This window comes from Ovis aries, chromosome 1, assembly GCF_016772045.2.
Source record: "Ovis aries strain OAR_USU_Benz2616 breed Rambouillet chromosome 1, ARS-UI_Ramb_v3.0, whole genome shotgun sequence".
Classification (NCBI taxonomy): domain Eukaryota; kingdom Metazoa; phylum Chordata; class Mammalia; order Artiodactyla; family Bovidae; genus Ovis; species Ovis aries.
The window spans coordinates 272,085,426-272,110,912 of record NC_056054.1 but is presented as its reverse complement, the minus strand read 5'-3'; the positions used below and the strand labels follow the sequence as shown (position 1 = coordinate 272,110,912).

At 40.7% G+C, this 25,487-nt stretch overlaps 1 protein-coding gene across 1 annotated transcript in view; it reads right to left on the bottom strand.

Moving 5' to 3' along the window:
• Positions 1-25,175, bottom strand: part of LOC101110904 (phosphoinositide 3-kinase regulatory subunit 4-like) — a 62,792-nt gene extending 37,617 nt beyond the window's left edge. Inside the window, 10 exon segments of the mRNA XM_060396527.1 lie at positions 424-597; positions 7,967-8,017; positions 8,020-8,187; positions 10,276-10,410; positions 16,215-16,541; positions 16,544-16,796; positions 17,949-18,082; positions 23,002-23,048; positions 23,050-23,783; positions 24,712-25,175. Of these exon segments, the coding sequence (XP_060252510.1) occupies positions 424-597; positions 7,967-8,017; positions 8,020-8,187; positions 10,276-10,410; positions 16,215-16,541; positions 16,544-16,796; positions 17,949-18,082; positions 23,002-23,048; positions 23,050-23,732 (1,972 nt within the window). The 5' untranslated portion in view covers positions 23,733-23,783; positions 24,712-25,175.
• Between the last annotated feature and the right edge of the window lie 312 nt (positions 25,176-25,487).

Genomic DNA, 25,487 nt, shown 5'->3' with positions numbered 1-25,487 from the left:
CTACACTGCATTACAAAAAAAATCTCCGTCTTTCAAGGATCACCAAGACGTAACTACAGATTAAAACAAAGATGTACTTCCCAGTCTGGGCTGGAGAACCAATGCTCCTGTGAGTGGCCTGCGTGTCACTCACATACAACACGCATGTAGGCATAAGCATGCATGAGGGTGTGCACGCTTGTGCACGCACACACAAAAGAGATGAAAGAGCTGAAAATCTGACTCTAGATGGTCTAGAAATTTCACAATGCTATCAATCAGTTGTAGTCATTCCCTTTCCCAGGGGACCTTTCCAACCCAGTGATGGGACTCAGGCCTCCTGCACTGCAGGCAGACTCTTTGCCATGTGAGCCCCCAGGGAAGCCCAGGTTTCTCTTACCACTCCCAGGTTTCCCATCCTAATTTTAAGAAGCAAAAACTTACCCATATCACTGGCAAACTCGTAGACATGGGGTTTTTGCAGCAGCCCTAATTGACACATACAGGTAAGGGCATTAAGAGCTTTCACAATAACAAATTCCTCAGCATCACTAAGACCTTGTTGCAGCAGGGGTTTGAGAATTCAGGAGCTCTGCCAGCCAACATAGGCAGCGACGCCTGAAAAAGAGAAGCAACCACACATGACTTTTTATACCTGAAAGTACAAATGTCATCAGTGAAAGTGTTAGTTGCCCAGTCGTGTCCTCAACTCTTTGTGACCCCATGGACTGTAGCCTGTCAGGCTCCCCTATCCAGGGAATCCTCCAGGCAAGAATACTGGAGTGGGTTACCATTCCCTTCTCCAGGGGATCTTCCCGACCAGGGATCGAACCTGGGTCTCGTGCACTGCAGGCAGATTCTTTACCACTGAGCCACCAGGGAATAAAACGAATCAAAAGCCAAATATATTAAGCAATAACCCACGGAGAGACACTGCATTTCCTACTCAGCACAATAAATAAAAAGACCGACACCAATGCCAATCATCAAGAATTCTGTGACACCAAGGGGAAAAAGATCCTATAAGCTTACAGAAGGGAAAACACAGATCCCCTAAAAAGGAAGTAGAATCAGACGGGCATCTGATGATCATCTCAGCACCCATGCAGGCCAGAACACAACAGGGCAAGATCGTCGAGATTGTGGAAGGAACTGCAAACCCAAACTGTCAGTAAAATGAGGATACAGAAGTGAGTCAGTGTGAGACATGCAAGAACTACACGTGGTTACCTCCCATGCAAACATTCTAAGAGAGTTTCTTGAGGATGTTTGCCAACAAAATGAGGAAAATGTAGAAACACAAAATGGTAAATATAAAGCAAGAATTCAAGGGGGGAAAAGGATAATACCTAGTAAAGACCTAGAAATCAACCAGCCCAAATTAAAACTAGAAGTCAATCAACTTCAAAAATGTTATTAAGAAGAAAAATGGAAGAGATTACAAGCAATAGGTAAAACTAGTAAGAAAGAAGCTAAATATTATAGACAGAGTGAAGGAGGTATATTTTCTCTCTAAAAGGAAAACAAAAAACTCAAACTTCAGGACGAAAAAAAAAAACTGTTCAAGAAAGTCAGTGTGTAAAAATGAAATAAATTACAACGTACTATGTATTTAGTTGTTTGCAGAGGATAGAAAAAAGAATCCATTGACCTTGACGCTATAGACATTCTCATCAAGTGATAACAGTCATGGCATCAGAACTGTAGTGAAGCAATTATAAGCACAGCCCACTACTTGGTGCTAAAGTCAATAAAATTTACACACTCACGTAAATTATTTTGAATTTTCAGAATTAGTCTATACAAACAGAAGAGACTTCATTATGATTACAGAACAGAATTTAAATATTATCAACCATAAAAATGCAATTGTTAGTTGAATTATCAACCAACAGAAGAAGCAGAAAGAAAGAAAAAGATAAAAAAGGAATGAAGGAAGTGAAGGAGGAAGGAGGGAAACACAAAATTCTTTGCAGTCCAAATCAGAAGGCCAATTAAGAAACAAGTGAATTAAAGTTACAAAAACAACAACCTAAAAACAACCACTGCAAACACAGTGATCAACACCTCAAAACAGAGGACAAGGGGGATCAGATTATGATATAAGTGAGTTAACTCTTCATCTGGCGCAGGAAAAAGTCAAGAGATAAAGTATAAAACTGATACTCCTAAAAAGAACTATATGAAAAACTATATAAGATAGCAACAGTCTCCTGGAGACATCAAACCAAAACCACAACCAGAGTGTGTGCCTCTGCAAAGTGCAACTACTGCCTTTCATACATCACTTCTTATAGTTTGAGTAATTTGCAAAAGCATATTTCCCTTATAATTAAGAAAGAATTTTAGAATTGTTTTCTGTAGTAAAAGAAAACACACTGTCTAAAGTTCCAGTGAATTATATTCAGAAACTTTACAAACTAAAACGTGTAACAAACTAAAATATCTCAAAATATTTTGGAAAAGACTGACATTTGGAAAGCTTATTCTACCAGATACTAATGTTGCTTATAAATATATAATAATTAAAATATAATATATAAATAAATTATACTCTTTAATAATATATAAAGAGTATAATATTGAGCAGAGAAGTGAAAAAAATAATCAGTGGAATAGGATAGCTAGAAAAGGGACCCTAAAAGATATATGCATGCAACAGACGATAATAGAAGCTTCACAAATAAATGGAAAATAAAGGAAATGTTTAGTAAGTAATGTTGGGAAAACTGGTTACATTCCTGAAAAAATTTAGATTTCACCTCATACCACAGCCCCAAATAAAGATTAATTAAGCAGTTCATGCTATGCTGTGCTTAGTCACTCAGTCGTATCCGACTCTCTGCAACCCCTTGGACTGCAGCCCGCCAGGTTCCTCTGTCCATGGGATTCTCCAGCTAAGAATACTAGAGTGGGTCGCCATGCCCTCCTCCAGGGGATCTTCCCAACCCAGAGATCGAATCCAGGCCTTCTGCATTGCAGGCCGGATTCTTACGTCTATGTAAAAAAAATAAAGCTTTAATACAAAAAAAAAAAAAAAAAAAAAAAGGACATGCACCCAACATATAATTAACCTAATTCTGGAATGGAAACAGATTTAAGTGCAAAAGTTAAAAAAAAAAATCAAGAAGGAAAAGATCAAATAAGTTGACAACACTAAAATTATTTTAAACGACATAAAAAATAATAGTCAAGTTACCTGAGAAAAGGTTATTTGCCATAGAAGTGATAAAATGTTGTTTTTAATATAGATATAAAAGGCTCAAAAGATTATCAGAAAAGCATAACACCATCAAAAAATGGGGGCCAAAATAATATATTAAAAATTCATAGTAAGAAATATGAACGAGTAATCAACATGAGGAATTTTTTCACCTTCAATGATAAGCAAATAAATATACATCAAAACAAGTCATCACTTTAAGCTACCAACAAAGACTGACTGAAGCCTACTCTACACTGGAAGGCTGTGCAGTACTACTCAACAATGCTCACCAGCGTAGACAGTGATACTATCTCTCTGAAAAGCTTACAAAATGTGTCAAGTTCTAAAAATATACTCATATTACTTAACTCAGTAATTAAAATTTCTGACTCCAAACCGGAGAAAATAATCAGAAGAAAACATTCATGTAAATGGTTAGATGTATAATTGAAGGCAGGAGGAGAAGGGGACAACAGAGGATGAGATGGTTGGATGACATCACTGACTCAACGGACATGAGTTTGAGTGAACTCCGGGAGTTGGTGATGGACAGGGAGGCCTGGCGTGCTGCCATCCATGGGGTTGAAAAGAGTCGAACAAGACTGAGCAACTAAACTGAACACATGTGTATAATGTACGTTGACCAAAGTAAAAACAATCTAAATATTCAAAAGAACAGTTCATTAAATTTTGGTAAAACTATAATAAAATATTTCTACTTATCAAATTATGGTTTTTAAGAATTTTTAATAACATGAGAAAATGTTCAGAATACACACATTACTAGATAAAGGTTTAAAAAAATAACAAGACTGAGAAGTAATATAATACATACAGAGCACTTAGGTGCTAGGCATTATTACATATGTTAATTCATTTTATCTTTGAAACAACTAGTGGGTTAGTGAATAAAAGTATCCTCATTTTACAGACAAGGAAACAGAGGCACACAGAAGATTAGCTGATTTCCCCAGAGCCACAATCAGTAGGTGACAAAGCCAGAGCTTGAACCTAGCAATCTGGTGTCCAGAGTGGCTGCTCTTAAACACTTGATGCAAGTGTTCAAGAGCAACCGAATCCAAGCAAGATCCTTCTATGGCCCACCTCCTCGAGTAACGGAAACAAAAACAGACACAAACATGCGGGACCTAAATAAAGCTTTTGCACAGCAAAGGAAGCTATAAGCAAGGTGAAAAGACAGTGCTCAGAATGGGAGAAAATAACAGCAAATCAAACAACTGACAAAGGATTAACTTCCAAACCATATAAGGAGCTCACACAAGTCAATACCAGAAAAACAAACACCCCAATCACAAAGTGGGAAAAGATCTAAACAGACAGTTCTGCAAAGAAGCCATACGGATGGCCAGCAAACACACGAGCAGACGCTCAGCATCACGGATTATCACCCCTGGAGGCTCAGACGGTAAGGAATCTGCCTGCAAGGCGGGAGACCCAGGTTTGATCCCTGGACTAGAAAATCCCCTGGAGGAGGGACTGGCAACCCACTCCAGTATTCTTGCCTAGAGAATTCCACAGACTTAGGGGTCTGGCGGGCTACAGTCCATAGAGTCACAAAGAGTCAGACACAACGAAGTGATTATTAAAGAAATTCAAATCAAAACTACAATGAGCTATCACCTCACACTGGTCAGAATGGCCATCACCAAGAAGTCTACAAACAATAAATGCTGCAGAGGGTGTGGAGCAAAGGGAACGCTCTTGCACTGTTGGTGGGAATGTAAATGGATACAGCCACCACGGAAGACGGTATGGAGATTTCTTTAAAAAACTAGGAATAAAACCACCATAGGATGCAGGAATCTCACTCCTGAGCGTATACCCTGAGGAAACACAACTGAAAAAAGACACATGTAACCCAGTGTTCACTGAAGCACTATTTACAACAGCTAGAACAACCTAGATGTCCATCGACAGATGAATGGATAAAGCAGCTGTGGGGTGTGTGTGTGTGTGAGAGAGATAATGGAATATTACTCAGCCATAAAAAGGAATGCAATTGAGTCAGTTCTAATAAGGTGGATGAACCTAGAGCCTATTGTACAGAGTGAAGTAAGTCAGAAAGAGAAAGATAAATGTAATTTACTAATGCATGCATATGGAATCTAGAAAGATGGTACCAATGAGTTTATTTGTAGGGCAGTGATGGAGAAACAGACATAGAGAACAGATTTATGGGGTGGGGGGTTGGGGGAGAGGGTGAGATGCATGGAGAGAATAACATGGAAATTTTCATTACCATATGTAAATAGGGAGCCAATGGGAATTCGCTGTATGATGCAGGGAACTCAAACAGGGGCTCTGTGTCAACCTAGAGGGGTGGGTGGGGAGGGAGACGGGAGTGAGGTTCAAGAGGAAGGGGACATATGTATACCTATGGCTGATTCATGTTGATGTTCAACAGAAAACAACAAAATTCTGTAAAGCAATTACCCTTCAATTAAAAAATAAAACAACAGTGCCGCTCTTAGCCAGTACATAACAGTGCCTCACAGCATATATGGCAAAACGGGATGATGGGTGGAAAGAGGAGGCAAGCATGACCCAGAGGAAGGGAAAAAAACAAAACATTAACGGAGGCTGTACATGGGCTGGAGAACTGGAAGGAAGTTGTTTTCTTTAAGGTTTTTCGATCTTCCAATTTTTCTACATCTGTGCTAAGTCATGTCAGACTCTTTGCAACCCTACGGATTGTAGGCCGCCAGGCTCTTCTGTCCATGGGGATTCTCCAGGCACGAATACTGGAGTGGGTTGCCAGGCCCTCCTCCAGGGGATCGTGACTCAGGGATCAAACCCACATCTCTTACGTCTCCTGCATGGCAGGCAGCTTCTTTGCAACTAGTACCATCTGGGAAGTCCAATTTTTCTATAGCAAGTATGTATTAACTTTTATACACAAAAAATAAATGAAAATTACTTTAAAAGTGAAAAAGAACATAAAGGCCATGTTTCAAAATACACATGGGGGTTTCCTGGTGGTCCAGAGGTTAAAACTCCACCTTGCAGTAAGTACAAGGGACACAGGTTCCACCCCTGGTAGGGGAAGATCCCGCATGCTCTGCAGCAACCAAGCCCGTGCACCACAACTACTGAGCTCACACCCTAAAGCCTGCAAGTCGCAACTCCTGAGCCTGCACACTGCAACTGCTGAAGCCATGCGCCTGGAGCTTGCATTCCACGACAGAAGCAGCCACGGCAATGAGAGGCCCACAATCCACGACGAGAGAAGTCCTCGCTCGCCGCAACTAGAGAAGCCCAAGTGCAACAACAAAGACCGTGCAAAAAATAAGAAGCCAAAAATCAATCAATCTTGTTTTTTAAAAAATCCACATAAATTGACCAGTAGATGAAGTTTCATCTTTGGAAAAGAACTATCTTTTCCAAAGAAAAGAAATAAAAACAAGATTACTTAAAAGGAGGGAGCAACACAGACAGAGGGAGGTGAGAAGCAAAGGATACTGTGTCTAGGAGCTGAGTTAGCTGGAGTCCAAGATGGAAGGCTGAGATGAATCCATAAACTAATGCAGAAGTTAAAAACAAACTAGAAAGGTCTGAAAAGAGGAGGTACAGCAATCTCCAGTTATAACAAAGCAAGAACAGTAATTTCAAGACTTTTCAAAGGCAGGAAGTATCCTCTTCTCTACAACATTATACAGTAATATTTGCAGAAACAGGAATACTATTGCTAGATTAGTTTCCTTCCTATTTTTATTCTTTAGGAAAAATATCCAACAGCAAACCTGTTATCAGTTACTTTCCCAGATTACTGAAAATCAAAATCTATAAACTCCACAGCTTCTGCTACATGAGAAAGTCTGGATACTTGTAAAGCTGACCAGTGTGCAGAACAGTTTTTAAGCTTTTTGAGTTAATAGACAAGTTTTACAACAATGTGTAAAATGATATATAAAGGGTTAGTGGGTAATTGTAACAATATAGCTTTAGCACATAATATTTCATAAATAACCAAATCTAAAATTGAAAAGGTCAGTATAAGCAGGTGAAAAACGATCAGTTATTACTCCAAAATGAAAAGTATTAAATCTTAGTGTAAAACATGACTTAATTTATGCAAAATAAGTCATTTCTTTCTAATTCTGAATCTAAATACAACGGGAATCATACATAGATAAAATACAAATTATTTCTCTTCTTTAAATAAATCTGAAAATTAAGAATTGCAACATTCTGAAAAAATAGTGGAAAGAGTCGACTAATTTTTCACAAATTTTTGGTTTTACAAGAAGCGAAGTCTGTAAGCTTCCTTTTTAATTAGACTGATTTTCAATCATAATTATACTGTTATTTCCTGATTGTAAAAGTGATGCATGTTTACTATAGAAAATTTGACAAATACGGAAAAATGGAAAAGAAGAACCCAATTACCTATAATCCCAGCCCCAGAAATCATCACTGTTCACATCTTAGTATATTCAGCCTTTTTAATAAAGATATCATTTGTTATTATTACCTATACTCAACTGAGTTCAGTCACTTTAGTAATACTTCATAGTACTTTCCCAGGTCATTAAATATTCTTTCAGAACACACTTTTTAATGACCACACGGAATCCCTTTGTATGTGCGTCTCAATCTCTTGATCAGCTAAGATATTCCCATCACCCAAAAGCATGAAGACAGACAGAAATACCAGGAATTCATTTCCTTATTAACGAAATTTGGTAGTACTGCATGGAAATTACCTGTTTGAGAAGATAATTCAAATCTTAAAGATCAATGTAAAAACAAACAAAAACGTACCAACTATACTATCAAAAAAAGCTCCACGCAGATGCCAATCATTTTTATCTTCAGGAAAGTGATCATGTGGGACAGCAAAACGTCATTGGCTTTCTGGCGTCCAAAGAACACACACAGCCGTGTTATCCCATTTTCCATTAAGGTCTGTTTCACGATATTTTCAGGGTCACTCAGCAAAGTGACAACTTTCTGCTGGACCATTTCATGTAAGGCTTGGAGCTCTAAAAAGGAAAACAAAGAAAAATGTGATCAATTTTCTTCCTCCAAACATACAAAGCCAGTCTTTCTCACTCCCTGGAGGAAACAGGATGATTACAGAAGCCACCACTGAAACTAAGCTTTCCATTAAGCTTTCCCACTACGCAAAGCATTGAAGGCTAGCTGGGAAAATGAAACATGGATTGAAAAACACTGTAACAGCAGACGGTACAAGCATGGCCACTGCCTCACTATTTACGAGCTCCATTTATGAGGCTCAGAGGAAAAATGATGGGGAAGCACCAGAGAGATACTGTCCAATAAGATCAACCTAAGGATGTGAAGCTGCTTAAGAGTGGTCAGGATATAATCTGATGGTGCAGGTGTTGGTTAGCTACAGTTCAGAAAGCCAGAAAACACACTGCAAGTCCGGACAAGACTGTCTAGGTTGGGCATAACTTTCCTTCCAAGGAGTAAGTGTCTTTTAATTCCATGGCTGCAGTCACCATCTGCAGTGATTTTGGAGTCCCAAAAAATAAAGTCTGCCACTGTTTCCACTGTTTCCCCATCTGAAAAGTAGATTTCTCTAGTTTTCCTGAACTAGAAATATCTTAGAAAACATCTTAGTATACTATTTGACTTACAAATATTCAACACAATAAACATTAACTAAAAGCCTGTTAAAAAGCCGTATGGATGTACAAAAACGTGAGCCAGGGACAGACCTTACAGAGTTCACCGTTACAGTGTTCCTTTATGATAAAAGGTATGTGCCGAGGTCCAGCCTCAGCAGAGTCCAGGGATATCCTCAGGATGGACGACATCGGCGAATGAAGAAAGATAGAGAAAGAGATAAGGGAAGAACGACAACAGGGGGACTAAGCTTCTTCAGTGAGCGAGGCCCGTTTACTTTATTTTCCTCGGGGCTTTTATACCCTGAGTTATACATACAGCAAGGTGAAAAATGCAGAGTCAACTCAACTTTCCATCAGTAATAACTTTTATCGATATCAGGTTCCTTCCTGCAAGAGTCTATTTTTTGCACATTATCTTCTGGCCCGGACGCCTGTTGATATTTTATGACCTCTTTTTGATAAAGTTTGGTCAGCCAGAACAGTAATTTTCCCTAAAAGTGTTTCTTCTTAAATTCCTAGCCCGCAACACCCTTAAAGTACGGAGTTACATTTTTATGGAGCAAAGATTCAGCAGGTTACAGCAAAGAAAGAACTTCTTAACTCAAAGTCTAATGTTGCTAATGCTAAGGCTATTACTTATTTCTACTACATGCTGACTACATGCACTCCCGGGAACACAATGGATAAGGGAATGTGAGAGCTTGGCAGCAAGCATAGGCTCAACAATGTTGCAAGAGTCTCCATTAACCTGCCAAGTAAGCTAGAATGCTAACAGGGGGCTTGAATTGAAACACTCTTATCTTGTCCAGGAGACTTATTAACTAAAGCCCTAAGTAAACTCTTTCCAGGGGAAGCTGGTCGGGGACAGCCCCTGGTTAATGTCCAACGAGTTGGTGAAAGACACAAAATAGTAAGAGAGACAGATTCAGGTTTTGGGGTAGATGCTCGAGCAGGTCCAGTGGGTCCGACGAGTCCTGAGGCCTTGCTTATCAGGACTCTTCCGCATGACCTTGTCATGGGTGGGATCTCCCGTGCTGGCTCCTGGCAGGTATGGGTTTTGATACCAAGAATCATAGGTAGTATGAAACAAACAGTTTATGACGGAGTGTATGTCAGAACATACTCACATAAGTAGGAAAGGTTTAGATTCCTTTGCTATGGTGTTGTCAATGTTTTTCTTTTATCCTATAATTATTTTATAATTCAGCTAGCTTTGCTGTTGACACAAGTCAATTCTGGCTGAAAAACTACTGAGCTTAGAATCTGTGGTGACAGGTTGGTCATTTTGGGGCAAGATAACAATGCATAAGAAAGAGCAGAAGAGAACAGTCAAACACAGGACTCCTTCCCTCTGTGCATCTGGTATTCTTTCATTTTACACTAGAATTATAAAAGAGACTCTGCTGCAGATTCACATTCTAAATAACAGCAGTTCACCCTAAATAACAGACAGCTTGGAAGAGGAGGCCACACCACCTGTGTCATAGTTTCCGCTGGGATGTGTCACTTCATCTATTTCTTCACTATTTGGGTCGTTTTCCACGTTGAGATTTTTCAACTGTACTAATTCCAGGGATCTCAAAGCTGTTTCTGCCAGCAGAGCTATGTTTTCTATAAAAGGGAGAAAATTTATAATAATTATAACCATAAATTTGTATAATGCTTATAACTTCTTTCCTAAATCTTAATACATATAAATAATAATAATAAAACTAAAGAAAAGCAAGACTTTCCAATTTAGCACTTAACCTAATCTGACTTTTAGTGACTAATCTCATCATCTACTAGACCCAAACTACCAGTTTTAATCATGAAACATAAACTTCTAAAAATATAGAACTGTACAACATGGTAACTACAGTGAACACTGCTGTATGGCATATGTGAAAGTTCTGGAGTAAATCCTAAGAGTTCTCATTATAAGGAAACAGAAATTTTCCATTGCTTTGTATTATATCTTTGTAAGATGATGGGTGCTAACCAAACTTACTATAGTAATCACTTCCCAATGTATATAATCCAAGCCATTATGCTCTACATCTTAAAACTATACAGTGAGGTATGTCAATGACATCTCAATAAAACTGGAAAAAATGCCAAATAACCAAAATACAGCACTCAAATCATCTGAGGCAAAAAAAAAAAAAAAGCTTAATTCTTCCACAAAGACTTATCTTTTCAACAGCATCATACTGAGTAAGAGACACGCAGTAGGCTACCAGAGAAAACACATTTCACATTGAATTAAAAAGCTGACCTTTAAAAAAAAAAAAAAAGCTGACCTTTAGGATCACCCCAGTCCTGGCTCACACCTTGACCTTGACACTCACCAGATGATTGGTCAGCCAACCTGAGTCTCAGTTTCCTCAGTAACCGAGTCAGGACCACCTCAGAGGGCCACTACCCACGCGCATCACCCCTTAAGGGCCTGCTTTACAGTGATCCTTGGGTTCCTGCTGAACCAGCGTGACGCTGTCTGCCATGCTCCGGGAGCGGTCCACCTCCTCTCTCTCTCTGATCATCTAAGAGTATTCCCCACTCCTGGCTGCTGTGGAAACACCTGCTCCTTAGTGCTGCTGTCACACCTGCTGCTAACTCTGTCTGCTCAGGGCTTACGCGTTCCTCCTCCTCCCATTCTTGCATATTCCTGCCTCTGCCCTTTCCTTCTCACTCCCATGCTTAATATGTGACCATACCTCAAAGACACACTTTCTCTTCTCAGCAGCTAGCGGCACTGAAAAGGAACTACCTTATTCTATTCATTCTAAGACTCACGTTTTCTTCACTTTTTAACATCTCTGAAACAGAGATGCTCCCACCACAACTGACGTTTTTTAGTCCATCCAATACAGTGATTCCCTTCATCGTGGAGTCCCACCCCTACGCTTGCTAGGTTCAACACTTTTCTGAATAGAACATAAATGTACCTCTTGCAAGCAGGGTATTGATACCTTGCATCGCCTACTCACCCTAAATTAGACAGGAGAACTCTATACCATTCTCTGATGATTCCAGATGAATACTACCATGTTAATGAAAATATCTTTATTAGGAACAGCCTCTTCTTTTCCTGGGCAATTCTCAACTCTGAAAAGATCTATTACTTATCTCTCCATTTATGCTCATAAACCACAACACACTCGTCAGTTCACTTTACACAAGATACAAATCTATACCAGCATCTCTTGAGTTTAAAACACTACAACAAAAGAAAGCTTTAATTGATTTTTAAACATTTATCATTATTGACACAAGTGGTTTAATTACACTTAGCCATACAAGTTCAAAGTGAGGAATGGGGTGCAGAGGGAGGCGGGAAAGGGGTTCAGGATGGGCAGACACACGTATCAGCTCAGTTCAGTCGCTCAGTCGAATCCGACTCTTTGCGACACCATGAATCACAGCACGCCAGACCTCCCTGTCCATCACCAACTCCTGGAGTTCACTCAGACTCACGTCCATCGAGTCAGCGATGCCATCCAGCCATCTCATCCTGGGTCATGCCCTTCTCCTCCTGCCCCAATCCCTCCCAGCATCAGAGTCTTTTCCAATGAGTCAGTTCTTCGCATGAGGTGGCCAAAGTATTGGAGCTTCAGCTTTAGCATCATTCCTTCCAAAGAAATCCCAGGGCTGATCTCCTTCAGATGGACTGGTTGGATCTCCTTGCAGTCCAAGGGACTCTCAAGAGTCTTCTCCAACACCACAGTTCAACAGCATCAATTCTTCGGTGCTCAGCCTTCTTCACAGTCCAACTCTCACATCCATACGTGACCACTAGAAAACCACAGCCTTGATTAGACGGACCTTAGTCAGCAAAGTAATGTCTCTGCTTTTGAATATGCTATCTAGGTTGGTCATAACTTTTCTTCCAAGGAGTAAGCGTCTTTTAATTTCATGGCTGCAGTCACCATCTGCAGTGATTTTGGAGCCCAAAAAATACAGTCTGACACTGTTTCCACTGTTTCCCCATCTATTTCCCATGAAGTGATGGGACCAGATGCCATGATCTTCATTTCTGAAGCCAACTTTTTCACTCTCCACTTTCACTTTCATCAAGAGGCTTTTGAGTTCCTCTTCACTTTCTGCCATAAGGGTGGTGTCATCTGCATATCTGAGGTGATTGATATTTCTCCCGGCAATCTTGATTCCAGCTTGTGTTTCTTCTAGTCCAGCATTTCTCATGATGTACTCTGCATAGAAGTTAAATAAGCAGGGTGACAATATACAGCCTTGACAGACTCCTTTTCCTATTTGGAACCAGTCTGTTGTTCCATGTCCAGTTCTAACTGTTGCTTCCTGACCTGCATACAGATTTCTCAACAGGCAGGTCAGGTGGTCTGGTATTCCCATCTCTTTCAGAATCTTCCGCAGTTTATTGTGATCCACACAGTCAAAGGCTTTGGCATAGTCAATCAAGAAGAAATAGATGTTTTTCTGGAACTCTCTTGCTTTTCCATGATCCAGCGGATATTGGCAATTTGATCTCTGGTTCCTCTGCCTTTTCTAAAACCAGCTTGAAAATCTGGAAGTTCATGGTTCACATATTGCTGAAGCCTGGCTTGGACAATTTGAGCATTACTTTACTAGCGTGTGAGATGAGTGCAATTGTGTGGTAGATTGACCATTCTTTGGCATTGCCTTCCTTTGGGATTGGAATGAACACTGACCTTTTCCAGTCCTGTGGCCACTGCTGAGTTTTCCAAATGTGCTGGCATATTGAGTGCAGCAGTCTTATAGCATCATCTTTCAGGATTTGAAATAGCTCAATTGGAATCCCATCACCTCCACTAGTTTTGTTCGTAGTCATGCTTTCTAAGGCCCACTGGACTTCACATTCCAGGATGTCTGGCTCTAGGTGAGTGATCACACCATCACGATAATCTGGGTTGTGAAGATCTTTTTGTACAGTTCTGTGTATTCTTGCCACCTCTTCTTAATATCTTCTGCTTCTGTTAGGTCCAGACCATTTCTGTCCTTTATCGAGCCCATCTTTGCCTGAAATGTTCCCTTGGTATCTCTAATTTTCTTGAAGAGATCTCTAGTCTTTCCCACTCTGTTGTTTTCCTCTATTTCTTTGTATTGATTGCTGAGGAAGGCTTTCTTATCTCTTCTTGCTATTCTTGGAACGCTGCATTCAGATGCTTATATCTTTCCTTTTCCCCTTTGCTTTTCACCTCTCTTCTTTTCACAGCTATTTGTAACGCCTCCCCAGACAGCCATTTTGCTTTTTTGCATTTCTTTTCCATGGGAATGGTCTTGATCCCTGTCTCCTGTACAGTGTCACCAACCTCATTCCATAGTTCCTCAGGCACTTTATCTATCAGATCTAGGCCCTTAAATCTATTTCTCACTTCCACTGTATAATCATAAGAGATTTGATTTAGGTCATACCTGAATGGTCTAGCAGTTTCCCCTACTTTCTTCAATTTAAGTCTGAATTTGGTAATAAGGATTTCATGATCTGAGCCACAGTCAGCTCCTGGTCTTTAATATTAACAGTAAATAATATTAAATATGTTCTATTTATATTACTAAATAATATTAATAAAAATTGAATATTAAATTAAACTACAGTATCACACAATCCATGGCTGGCTGAAACCCACAGACACAGAACCATGGATGGAGGGCCGACTATAAATTATAAGAGGATTTTCAACCGTGTGGAGGGTCAGTATTCCTAAGCCCAACATTGTTCAAGGGTCAACTGTATTTCTCTTCACCAATTGAATTATAAACATGCTTTCTTACAAATAATAAACCTGGATATGTCTTTAAAGAAATCCTGAATTTCTTAAGCCTAAAATTTACACCTATACAGCTACAGAAATCAGAAACCGTCAATAGGCAGATGGATAAATATTTTTTAATAAACCAACAAGCACTGATCACCCTGTGGATGTGTGTAGCCATAAAGACAGAATCCAAAGATCATTTCTCATAGTCCAGTAAAATAACAAGTATATCAAGAAATAATGAACTAATAATAAGGAAGTGTCTTTCAAAGATAGAGACATTATCATCACTACACATAAGTCACATACCATTTACAAAAACTTTAGAATTCCTAATTTCCATCAGATTATATTTTAGAAATAAATCATGGAATTATGTGAATATTTCAATGACATTTTCCATGCAGAAATAAGCGTTCAAAATTAATTTTGGGAGCTAAAAATACAAATCTGTATCACTTGATTTTATGAGAATTATAAATATTTATAAAAACAGGTAGATGTGTTACTGTAACACACCCACTTCACCACAAAGAAGCCACACTTCCTGAGCATCATAGTAACTGAGTTCAGTTCAGTCACTCAGTCATGTCTGACTCTTTGCGACACCATGAATCACAGCACGCCAGACCTCCCTGTCCATCACCATCTCCTGAGTTCACTCAGACTCATGTCCATTGAGTCAGTGATGTCATCCAGCCATCTCATCCTCTGTCGTCCCCTTCTCCTCCTGACCCCAATCTCTCCAAGCATCAAAGTCTTTTCCAATGAGTTAACTCTTCGCATGAGATGGCCAAAGTACTGGAGTTTCAACTTTAGCATCAGTCCTTCCAAAGAAATCCCAGGGCTGACCTCCTTCAGAATGGACTGGTTGGATCTCCTTGCAGTCCAAGGGACTCTCAAGAGTCTTCTCCAACATCACAGTTCAGAAGCATCAATTCTTCGGTGCTCAGCCTTCATCACAGTCCAACTCTCACATCCATACATGACTACTGGAAAAACCACAGCCTTGATTAGACGGACCTTAGTCGGCAAAGTAATGTCTCTGCTTTTGAATATGCTATCTAGGTTGGTCATAACTTTTCTTCCAAGGAGCAAGTGTCTTGTAATTTCATGGCAGCAATCACCATCTGCAGTGATTCTGGAGCCCAACAAAATACAGTCTGACACTGTTTCCGCTGTTTCCCCATCTATTTCCCATTGTAACTGAAAGCACCTTCAAATGCAGTAACCTAACAGGCTAGGTCCTTTCAACACCAAACTACTCAGCAAAATTAATTTTTTTCAACAGCAATAGACTATTATACCCTAATACGAATATTCAAGCAAACATATCTGTTCAGAGAAACTTCAGAAAGGCCTAAAGACACTAGATCAGAAGCATATACTTGTAAACATCATACTCCAAATTAAATGTTAGTACTCCCAGTAAAATCATAAAATTCTGTCCTATATTTTTTTACTTAATAATTCTGATCACTTCAAATAATCAGAGTACACACAAAGCTTGAGTTTCAGGAATAGATCAACTATAAATATTACCAAAATGTACACAAATAATTCAAGGACCAAAGTTCAAGGTTATCTTTGGAATTTCCAAAAATACCAGAGAAACAAGAGGTATTATGGTCCCTAACTTCAGGATGTCAGTGGTCATTTACTCGGGCAATAAGCTCTTACCAGCACAGGCTAGCCTGACGACCGTGGCGTCATCCTGGGCCAAGTGGGCTATGCCTGGCAGGATGTACTCTGGGTAAATGTTGACATCGTTGCGAGGAACCTCCTTCACCAGAGCAAGAACTTTAGTCAACGTCCTCAAGGCTTCGGCCCTTACTCTGGGAACAGAGTCATTGCTGGAATGCAAAAGATAAGGAGTCATACGATCCAAAAGAATTTCTACACTTAATCTCAGGGCCAAATGGAGAATAAGTTCCAAAGCGGCAAGCTTGGAGTCGCAGTATTTCAGGGTCTGCAGGCAGGACGTTATAACTGACACCAAGATAACCACCCATTCTCCTTGGGCTCTCCATCCGCCTTCTCCAGCAGATCGTGTCCACAGAGATTGTGAATGATGTTGTCCAAATCCTTCCTTATAACCAGAATACGCTCATCTGCAGAAAGAAATGTTTCTTTGGCAAACTGGGCCATATAGGGCTGAAGAAAAGTATAGAATATTTCAGGAAAGGCATTGCCACATTGCTGCTTTAAGTAATCTTCTGCCTCTAAACGTTTATCTGGTTCACGGTGAATCATCTGAGTTACATACACCAAGGGGACAATGGAAGTAAAACACAGATTTGAGAAAAGCAAATTAAATCAGACCAAAGCTACAACACCAATTTACACGTGATTTAAAGGGATTCTGAGATCATACTGACTCTTTCCAATCTTCACCTTTCAAACTACTTTCAGAACCTGACTGCTGAGTAAAATGTGACTCTCCCATCACCCTATAAAGCAAGAGGAAATCACGTAGTAACGTACTCTAGATGGTCCAGACACATAAAGAGGATCAAGTCTTTAAAAGCACTCAAATTCATTCCTTTTACAGCTAAGAAAAGGTAGGCCCAAATCCATAAAGTTACTTAGCCAACACAACATGATAATGAGCACCACCCCGAGAACAGACAGGTATGCCAGCTCTTAAACCCAGCGTACTGTTTGTTCACTGGATGTGAGCTAAACTGGCTTCCTCTGCAGCATCTTACTTTTTAATATTTGCCATTTTTAAAAGAAATCAAAATGCAGGTTTCCCTACCTTACTAAAGAATATTTTAAATATACCGTAACCTTTCAATGGCTCACAGTCATCATCAGATGCATCAGTTATGTAGTAAATGCTGTAAAAAAAGTCCCCTCAAACAGCAGTGTGGATATATACGGCTGACATGACCTCCCAGAATTCCTCACATCTGATCTGCTATAGTAACGGGTGATTCAACAGCTCCCCTGCCAGAACTGCCCTCAGAGTCAAGGAACGTCTACAAAGCTGGCTGCTTCTATATGAAATGCCCCTATACTGCTGTACTACACTCAAGCTGACTCTCCTGTCTCCTCATTTTACATATTTATCCTCTTTATTACTTACCAGCAAGCTCTATCTTGGACAACCTCTCTAATGCCCAAGCACCTCCTTATTTCCTTCCAAATCTGTCCAAAGCAGAGTTAGGATTCTAATGGAAAGGTGTGTGTGTGTATGTGTGTGTTTGTAATATAAAAGTCAAATGAGCTCTGTGTCTAAGAAGGGGGAAAATTATACATTTCTGCCTAACAAACTAAAAACGATAGGAGGCTTCTATTAGTCTACGGGGCTTTAGTGCTTGTGCCAAATTCAGAACGTTCCAGAGAACTAATACTGACGGGAGAATATAATTCTATTTAAAACATTATGGTAAGTATTTGCAGCATAGTTACCAATTCTCTGATACTGCAATCTTCAATTTTACTCAGCACCTGCTCAGGGAAAAACTGCCCATTTCTATAGGCCAAAAGTTGAGAGAGATCAAACAGAGGCACGCCTTCTGTAAAAAGTTCAGCGATCACACAACCTGGAAAACAACAGGAAATAATTCCATTAAAACTGAAAGGCAACAGACCCTTAATACAAATCAAGAATTCAGAGAATTCATGAGACTCAAGATATGTAACTTCTTTAATGTAACATACAACTACAATCAAGCAAGGCAGAGAAAATCTCTACTGGCGAATCATCAGTTTACAAAAGTATGAAGTCAAAAAAGGCCTACTTAATTTTTCTTTTAAAAAAATTAAATAAAATTACTTCCTTGTTCTCTAGTTTAAAACAAATGTACTACACATGCATTATATATACACATATATTAAGAGATACAAAACTAGATTGAAAGTCACAATAGAGTTATTATGAATTTATAGACATTAAGTTCATAAGAAACTACTGAGAAGTCATATCTGACAACTCGCTCACTAACCATTAAACAAAGAGTTATCAGGTGCCTTCCACACACTAGACTTTAACAGTGCACGAAACAGATAAAATCTCTGCCCTCAGGAAGCTCTTATTCTAGAAGAGAGAAAGTAAACCAGCAAACAAACACAATTATAAAATGGGAAGTGCTAAGAAGTGTGGTTGTAAGATTAAAGGGGGAAAAGAGATACCCTTCATAGCGCACTTAAATAATCTTCAAACAGGAAATAAAGTATCTACATTCCCAAAAAGACAGAGCAGTTTCACCAAATCATTATCTGACACACATTTAACAAGTTTTAAGAAGATGTTTGAACAACCTGAGCCACAGCTTTGCATGTGCCGGTCCCTCTGCCTGGGGTGTGACTCCATAGAGAATCTTCATGGTTTACACCTAAACCTCTTTCAGGTCTTGAATCAAATGTCATCTTAGCAGTGTGGGATTTCTTGACTGCCCAGTTGAAAACTGCAAGCCCCCCAACACAACTACCCCACCCTCAACACGTAGCACAATCCTCTCCCAACAGCACCAAACACCACATTTTATATTTTATGCATGTATTTCTTTACTGTCCATATACCCACTAGAATGTAAACTCCATAGGGACTTTTGTCTATTTTGTTCACTAAAAAATCTCTAGCAACTAAGACAATACTGATATATAATAAAAACTCAATAAATTTCTTAATTTCTATCCATATAGTATCAAGTTTTATAATTTAAAAAAAAAACTTAAAATGGCTATTAAGAACACTAAAGCAAAAAGAAAACAGAACTGAACAATACCATCAACTAGATCTAACGGATATCAAAGGCACACTCGCTCCACCTAACAGAATACAAAATTCTTCTCAAGTACACGTGGCACACTCTCCACATGAAACCATATGCTGGACCATAAAACAAGCTTCAAGAGTTTTAAAGGACTGAAATCATAGAAATTATGTCCTTCAAACCACAACGGAATGAAATAAACCAGTTACAGAAATCTGAAAAATTCACAAATACGTAGAATGAAACAACATATTCATAAATAACCAATGATCAAAGAAAACTTACAAAATACTTTGAGATGAATGAAAATGAAAGCAATATACAAAAATGTATGGGATGCAACTAAAGCGCAATTGGAGAAAATGTAAACGATAAACACCTAACTTGCAAAAGAAGAGCTCAAAACAGTAAGTTAATGTTAACCTTGAGAAACAAACTAAACCAAAGGAAAAGAAGGAAAGGAAAACCAGAAATTGGAGAGAAAATTTATGCAATAAGGTATAAAATACACTAGAGAACGTTACCAAAACCAAAAGCTTGTGCACTGAAAATCTCAACACAACTTACAAAACTTTTAGTGAGATGACTCAAACTACTAACATCAGGTAGGAAAAGGGGACATGACTACCAACCTCACAGAAATAAAAGGATTTTAAGGGAATACTTTAAACAAATGTATGTCTGCCAAAAATTAAGACAAACTAAATGAAACGGACAGATTCCTAAAAAGATAAAGATTACCAAAGGTGACTTCAAAGAAAATCTGAATAGACCTTAAAGAGTGATAGAATTAGTAATTAAAAATCTCCCACAAAGAGAAACCTAAGCCAGCTAAACAAGTGAATTCTGCCAAACATTAAAATAATTAACAGCCATCCTTGACAAATCCTAAAAAAACACAGAGGAGGAGAAACACTTTCCAAGTTATTCTATGAGGCCAATCTTACCCTAGTAGCAAACTAGACAAAAGGATCATAATTAAAGAAAACTATACATTAATATCCCTGATATAAAAATCATCCAAAGAATATCAGCAAACTGCAGGTAGGAACTGAAGAGTCCATAGTAGTAGTAGTGAATTTGCTCAGGCGTGTCCGACTCTTTGCAACCCCATGGACTGTATGCAGCCCACCAGGCTCCTCCATCCATGGGATTTTCCAGGCAAGAGTACTGGAGTAGGTGCCTATGGACTCTCCAGAAGAGTCCATACCAACAATAATAAACAAGTTAGGGGAAAGAGAGGATACTTGAGCACATAGAATGCTGAAGGCCTATGTGGAAGGTGCTGGAATTGGAAGATCATCATTTTGCAACCATCACAGTAAAGACCAAAGAAGACAAGAATGATTAAGATGCCAAATCAAAGAGGAAATCGTGACAACTGGCAGGATACTAGCATGGTGTTAAAAGTTTCTTCCCACAGGTCGCTTTACTAATTGCAAGGGATTAAAAACAAAAACAAAAGTAACTACAGAAAGGAGAAAGTGGGCAAGAATTTGACATGATCAAAATAAACATCACCAATACATATCATTTGCTCCAGATACCAGAGTATGAAGACATCATCACCTACACAGAGGGCCTGAGAATGAATAAGCTGAATCTAATCACAAGCCTTACATGAACAGTGCAAAGAAACAGAGGAAAACAATAGAATGGGAAAGACTAGAGACCTCTTCAAGAAAACTGGGGATACCAAGGAAATATGTCATGCAAAGACAGGTACAATAAAGGACAGAAACAGTAGGAACCTAACAGAAGCAGAAGAGATTAAGAAGAGGCGGCAAGAATACACAGAAGAACTGTACAAAAAGGTCTTAATGACCCAGAGAACTATGACGGCGTGATCACTCATTTAGAGTTAGATATCCTGAACTGTGAAGTCACGTGGACCTTAGGAAGCATTACTATGAACAAAGCCAGTGGAGGTGATGCAATTCCAGCTGAGCTATTTCAAGTCCTAAGAGATGATGCTGTGAAAGTACTGCACTCAATATGCCAGCAAAGTTGGAAAACTCAGCAGTGGCCACAGGACTGGAAAAGGTCAGTTTTCATTCCAATCAAAGAAGGGCATTGCCAAAGAATGTTCAAACCACCAAACCATGGCACTCATTTCACATGCCAGCAAGGTAATGCTCAAAATCCCTCAACTTATGCTTCAGCAATACATGAGCCAAGAATTTCCAGATGTACAAGCTAGATTTAGAAAAGGCAGAGGAACCAGAGATCAAATTACCAACATCCACTGGATCACAGAGAAAGCAAGGAAATTCCAAAAACACATCTGTTTCACAGACTACACAAAAGCCTTTGACTGTGTGGATCACAAAAACTGGAAAAATTCTTCAAGAGATACCAGACCACCTTACCTGTGTCCTGAGAAACCTGTATGCAGATCAAGAAAAAAGAGTTAGAATCAAACATGAAACACTGGACTGGTTCAAAACTGGGAAAGGAGTACATCAAGGTGGTTTATTGTCACCATGCATATTTACTTTCTATGCAAAGTACATCTTCCGAAGTGCTGGGCTGAATGAACCACAGGGTGGAATCAAGATTGCCAGGAGAAATATCAACAACCTCAGATATGCAAATGATACAACTCTAAGGGCAGAAAGTGAGGAGGAACTAAAGGGCCTCTTCATGAGGGTGAAAGAGAGTGAAAAAACCGTCTTAAAACTCAACACTCAAAAAGCTAAGATCACAGCATCCAATCTCAACACTTCATGGCAAACAGGTGGGGAAAAAGTGGAACCAGTGACAGATTTTCTTGGGCTCCAAAATCACTGTGGACAGTGACTGCAGCCATGAAATTCAAAGATGCTTGCTCCTTGGAAGAAAAGCTACAACAAACCTAGACAATGCATAAAAAAGCAACTACTACTTTGCCCACAAAGGTGTGTATAGTCAAAGCTTTGGTTTTTCCAGTAGTCATGTGTGGATGTGAGAGCTGGGCCATAAAGGCTGGGTGCCGAACAACTGATGCTTTTGATTTGTGGTGCTGTCCCTTGCACAGTAAGGAGATCAAACCAGTCAGTCCTAAAGGAAAAATCAACCCTGAATATTGATTGGAAGGACTGATGCTGAGGCTGAAGCTCCAATACTTTGGCTACCTGATGGGAAGAGACAAATCACTGCTAAAGACCCTGTTTCTAGCAAAGATTGAAGGAAACAGGAGAACAGGGCATCAAAGGATGAGATGGTTGGATGGCATCACCGACTCAATGGACATGAGTCACTCCATGAGGTCTCAAAGAGTTGACCACAACTCAGCATCTGAACCATAATCACCTTTCAGGTCTTAGCGTAAATATCATCCTTCCAGTCAAGATTCCTTTCCTGATTCTGCCTCTCTACCCATCACCATCAAAGACTCATTTAAGTATCCATAGATTCCTGGAACAGTACCCTAAGCATATCACCACCACAGCAAAAAGCAGTGCACTGAAATCTCATCAATATCAATCTCTTCACTTAAAGGGCAAGCACCTTGAAAACAGAAACGTAACTATTCATCTCTCTCACTTAAGACAGTGCCTGACCCATACAGAAGAATTCAAATATTCCTTAAACATCTGAATAAGCTGACCACTCTCTGCATTTTCTAGCTACTTAAAACACATCCAATGAAATCATGCATCTGTCTGAAGAGTAGGTGGATTTACCAAAAAGTTAATTTCTGTATTCAACAGTTAAAATAAATGCACATTCATTCCAACCTTAGCAAAGCCGACCAACTCAAATACCTGCTGAAAAGATATCCATTGCTCGCTTCAATTCTCCTCTTGTTCTGATTGCTGTTTAAGTCTACAAGTGGAGTTGAAGGATCTCTCATGTATTCTAACTCAGTGGCAAACAATCCACCATCGACAAAACATTCAGGAGCAATGTAACAAGTTCTCCTCCGTGAAGAGTCAAAAAAATAGTTGAAATCTGCCGGGTTGTCCTCTGGAAGGTAAGTGGGCTTGAAACTGGCAAAATCCGTTAGAAGAACCCAGTTCCAATTGGTGACCATCACGTTCTCCGTCTTGATGTCCCCATGACGGACGCCGGACTTGTGCGCTTGGTCCACAGCTGTGAGGATCTGGAAAGCGATCCAGCGCTTCTCAATGTTATTTAAGAACGGACGGGTGCTGATGCGGTCGTAGAGGTTGTCTCACACGTACTGCCTGAAGAGCATGGCTGCCTTCTCAGATGCTTTTTCAGCAGCTTTCTGGAAAGGCGGACAGTTCTGGGCAGAATGAAGCCTGATTTTCAGTTCCTCCAGCTCTTGTTTATAGCTGGTGAGAGGCAACGTGGGATCCTGAATTGCAAAGACCTTCACAACCACCGGGCCTTCTCGGTGCTTCACTGGAGCAACTTTAAAGAACCGAGTACTCCCCAGACTCTTATCATATTCTAAGTCATGGATGTCTGAGAAATAACTCTCCACAGAAAGGATCTGGGAGGGAGCAATGCCAGCGAGCTGGTTTCCCATGACGGCAGCAGGCACCCCTGAGACAGCAGGTTAGGATACAACATGTACTTTCTGAAAAAAAGAAAGAAAAAAGGGAAGCAATGAAACATCATTTTTTATGTGGCATCCTTCTACAAGGTAGATGTATCATATTCCTCTCCCACCCCACAGGGCTGTATTTAACAACTTCTTGGCAGCCTCTAAATTTCAGACATATTTATCTTACAAGATCTTGTTATTTGGTCGTCCTTTCCGGGATATTACAGGAAAACAGGCCCCATCAATATTAAGTTGAAATGTCACAATGTGTATTTTCTGATACTGATACTTGAAAAATTTAACCAATCTTTACTACGTGTTCAGCTTGGGGCTGAGAGAGGCACCAAAGTGCTATGTGACACAGTTATCTGTCCAAGAAGAATCTGTAGTCTTGAATAGGAAACCCAAGCACACATTAAATCTAACTAAGATCGCCAAATACAAACAGGTTAGGCTTGGCTTCCCTGGTGGCTCAGATGGTAAAGAATCTGCCTGCAATGCAGGAGACCTGTGTTCAGTCCCTGGGTCGGAAGATCCCCTGGAGAAGGAAATAGCAACACATTCCAGTACTCTTACTTGGAAAATCCCATGAACAGAGGAGCCTGGTAGGAGACACAGTCCACGGGATCGCAGAGTCGCATACCACTGAGTGACTAAAAAATTAACCAATCGTGGACCCGTCCAGCCTTAACTCCAGCGTGCCTTCCCACTCAGCTAACTGAAGGCAGAAGAGCTGCTTGGTTGACAACAACACGGAAGAACCCCTGGCAGAGATGTTAAGGGAAAGTAAATCAAAATACCCTATTTGCCAAAACACAGCCCAAGGTTCTCCTAGTTCGGATCTTACAGGAACTCAAAATACCCTCCTTGCCAATCACAGCCCAAGGTTCTCAAAGCTCAGATCTTGCAGGAAATCAAAGCACACAAGCACGCACGGCTGTGCACACACGCAAACCTTTACCCCGGGGCAGTGGGAAGTGTCACAAGCCGACGGCTCGCTGCCTCACAAGGAGCTCACGGCGGGTCCCTTCGGGGTCTGGGCGGCGAAGGGAGCCAGCAAACGGGAAAAGCCCCCTCAGAGGGAGGACGAGGGAGCCGCGGAAGGCATTCGGGACCCCGGCGGCCCGCTCTCGGGGCCGCGGTTGACGAGAGCCCAGCGGCTGACGAGAGCCCAGCGCCCGAGGAGCTGGCCCGCCAGCCCCGTCGCCTCAGAGGCCACGCGTTCCCGGGCCTCGCCGTCCTTTCTCAGGCGGGCCTGAACCGTCAGGGTCCTCCGACTCCCCCAGGGCCTCAGCACCAGCGGGAGACGGAGCCCAGAGGACTGGCCGGCTTCCGGGGCCCGAGGAAACGCCGCTTCTCCCGCGACGGCCGGCTAACGCCTTGCGGGCCGAGCTCCCGGGAGAAGCCGCCGGCTCGGACCCCACTTCCTGTGGCGGAGAGGAAGTGACGTCGCAGCGAGGCTGGAGGAGGAGGAGCGCGGGGGCGGGCCTGGTTGCTAGGAAACCGGGGAGGGGCGTGGCCTCGCGCCAGGAGCCTGAAGAAAGTAGACCGGCCGGCGTCCCTGGTGGCTCCGCTGCTAAAGAGGCCCGCTGCGGTGCGGGAATGGCAACCCACTCCAGTGTTCTTGCCTGGAGAATCCCAGGGACAGGGGGAGCCTAATGGGCTGCCGTCTATGGGGTTGCACAGAGTCGAACACGACTGAAGCGACTTAGCGGCAGCAGCAGCAGCGGTGCGGGA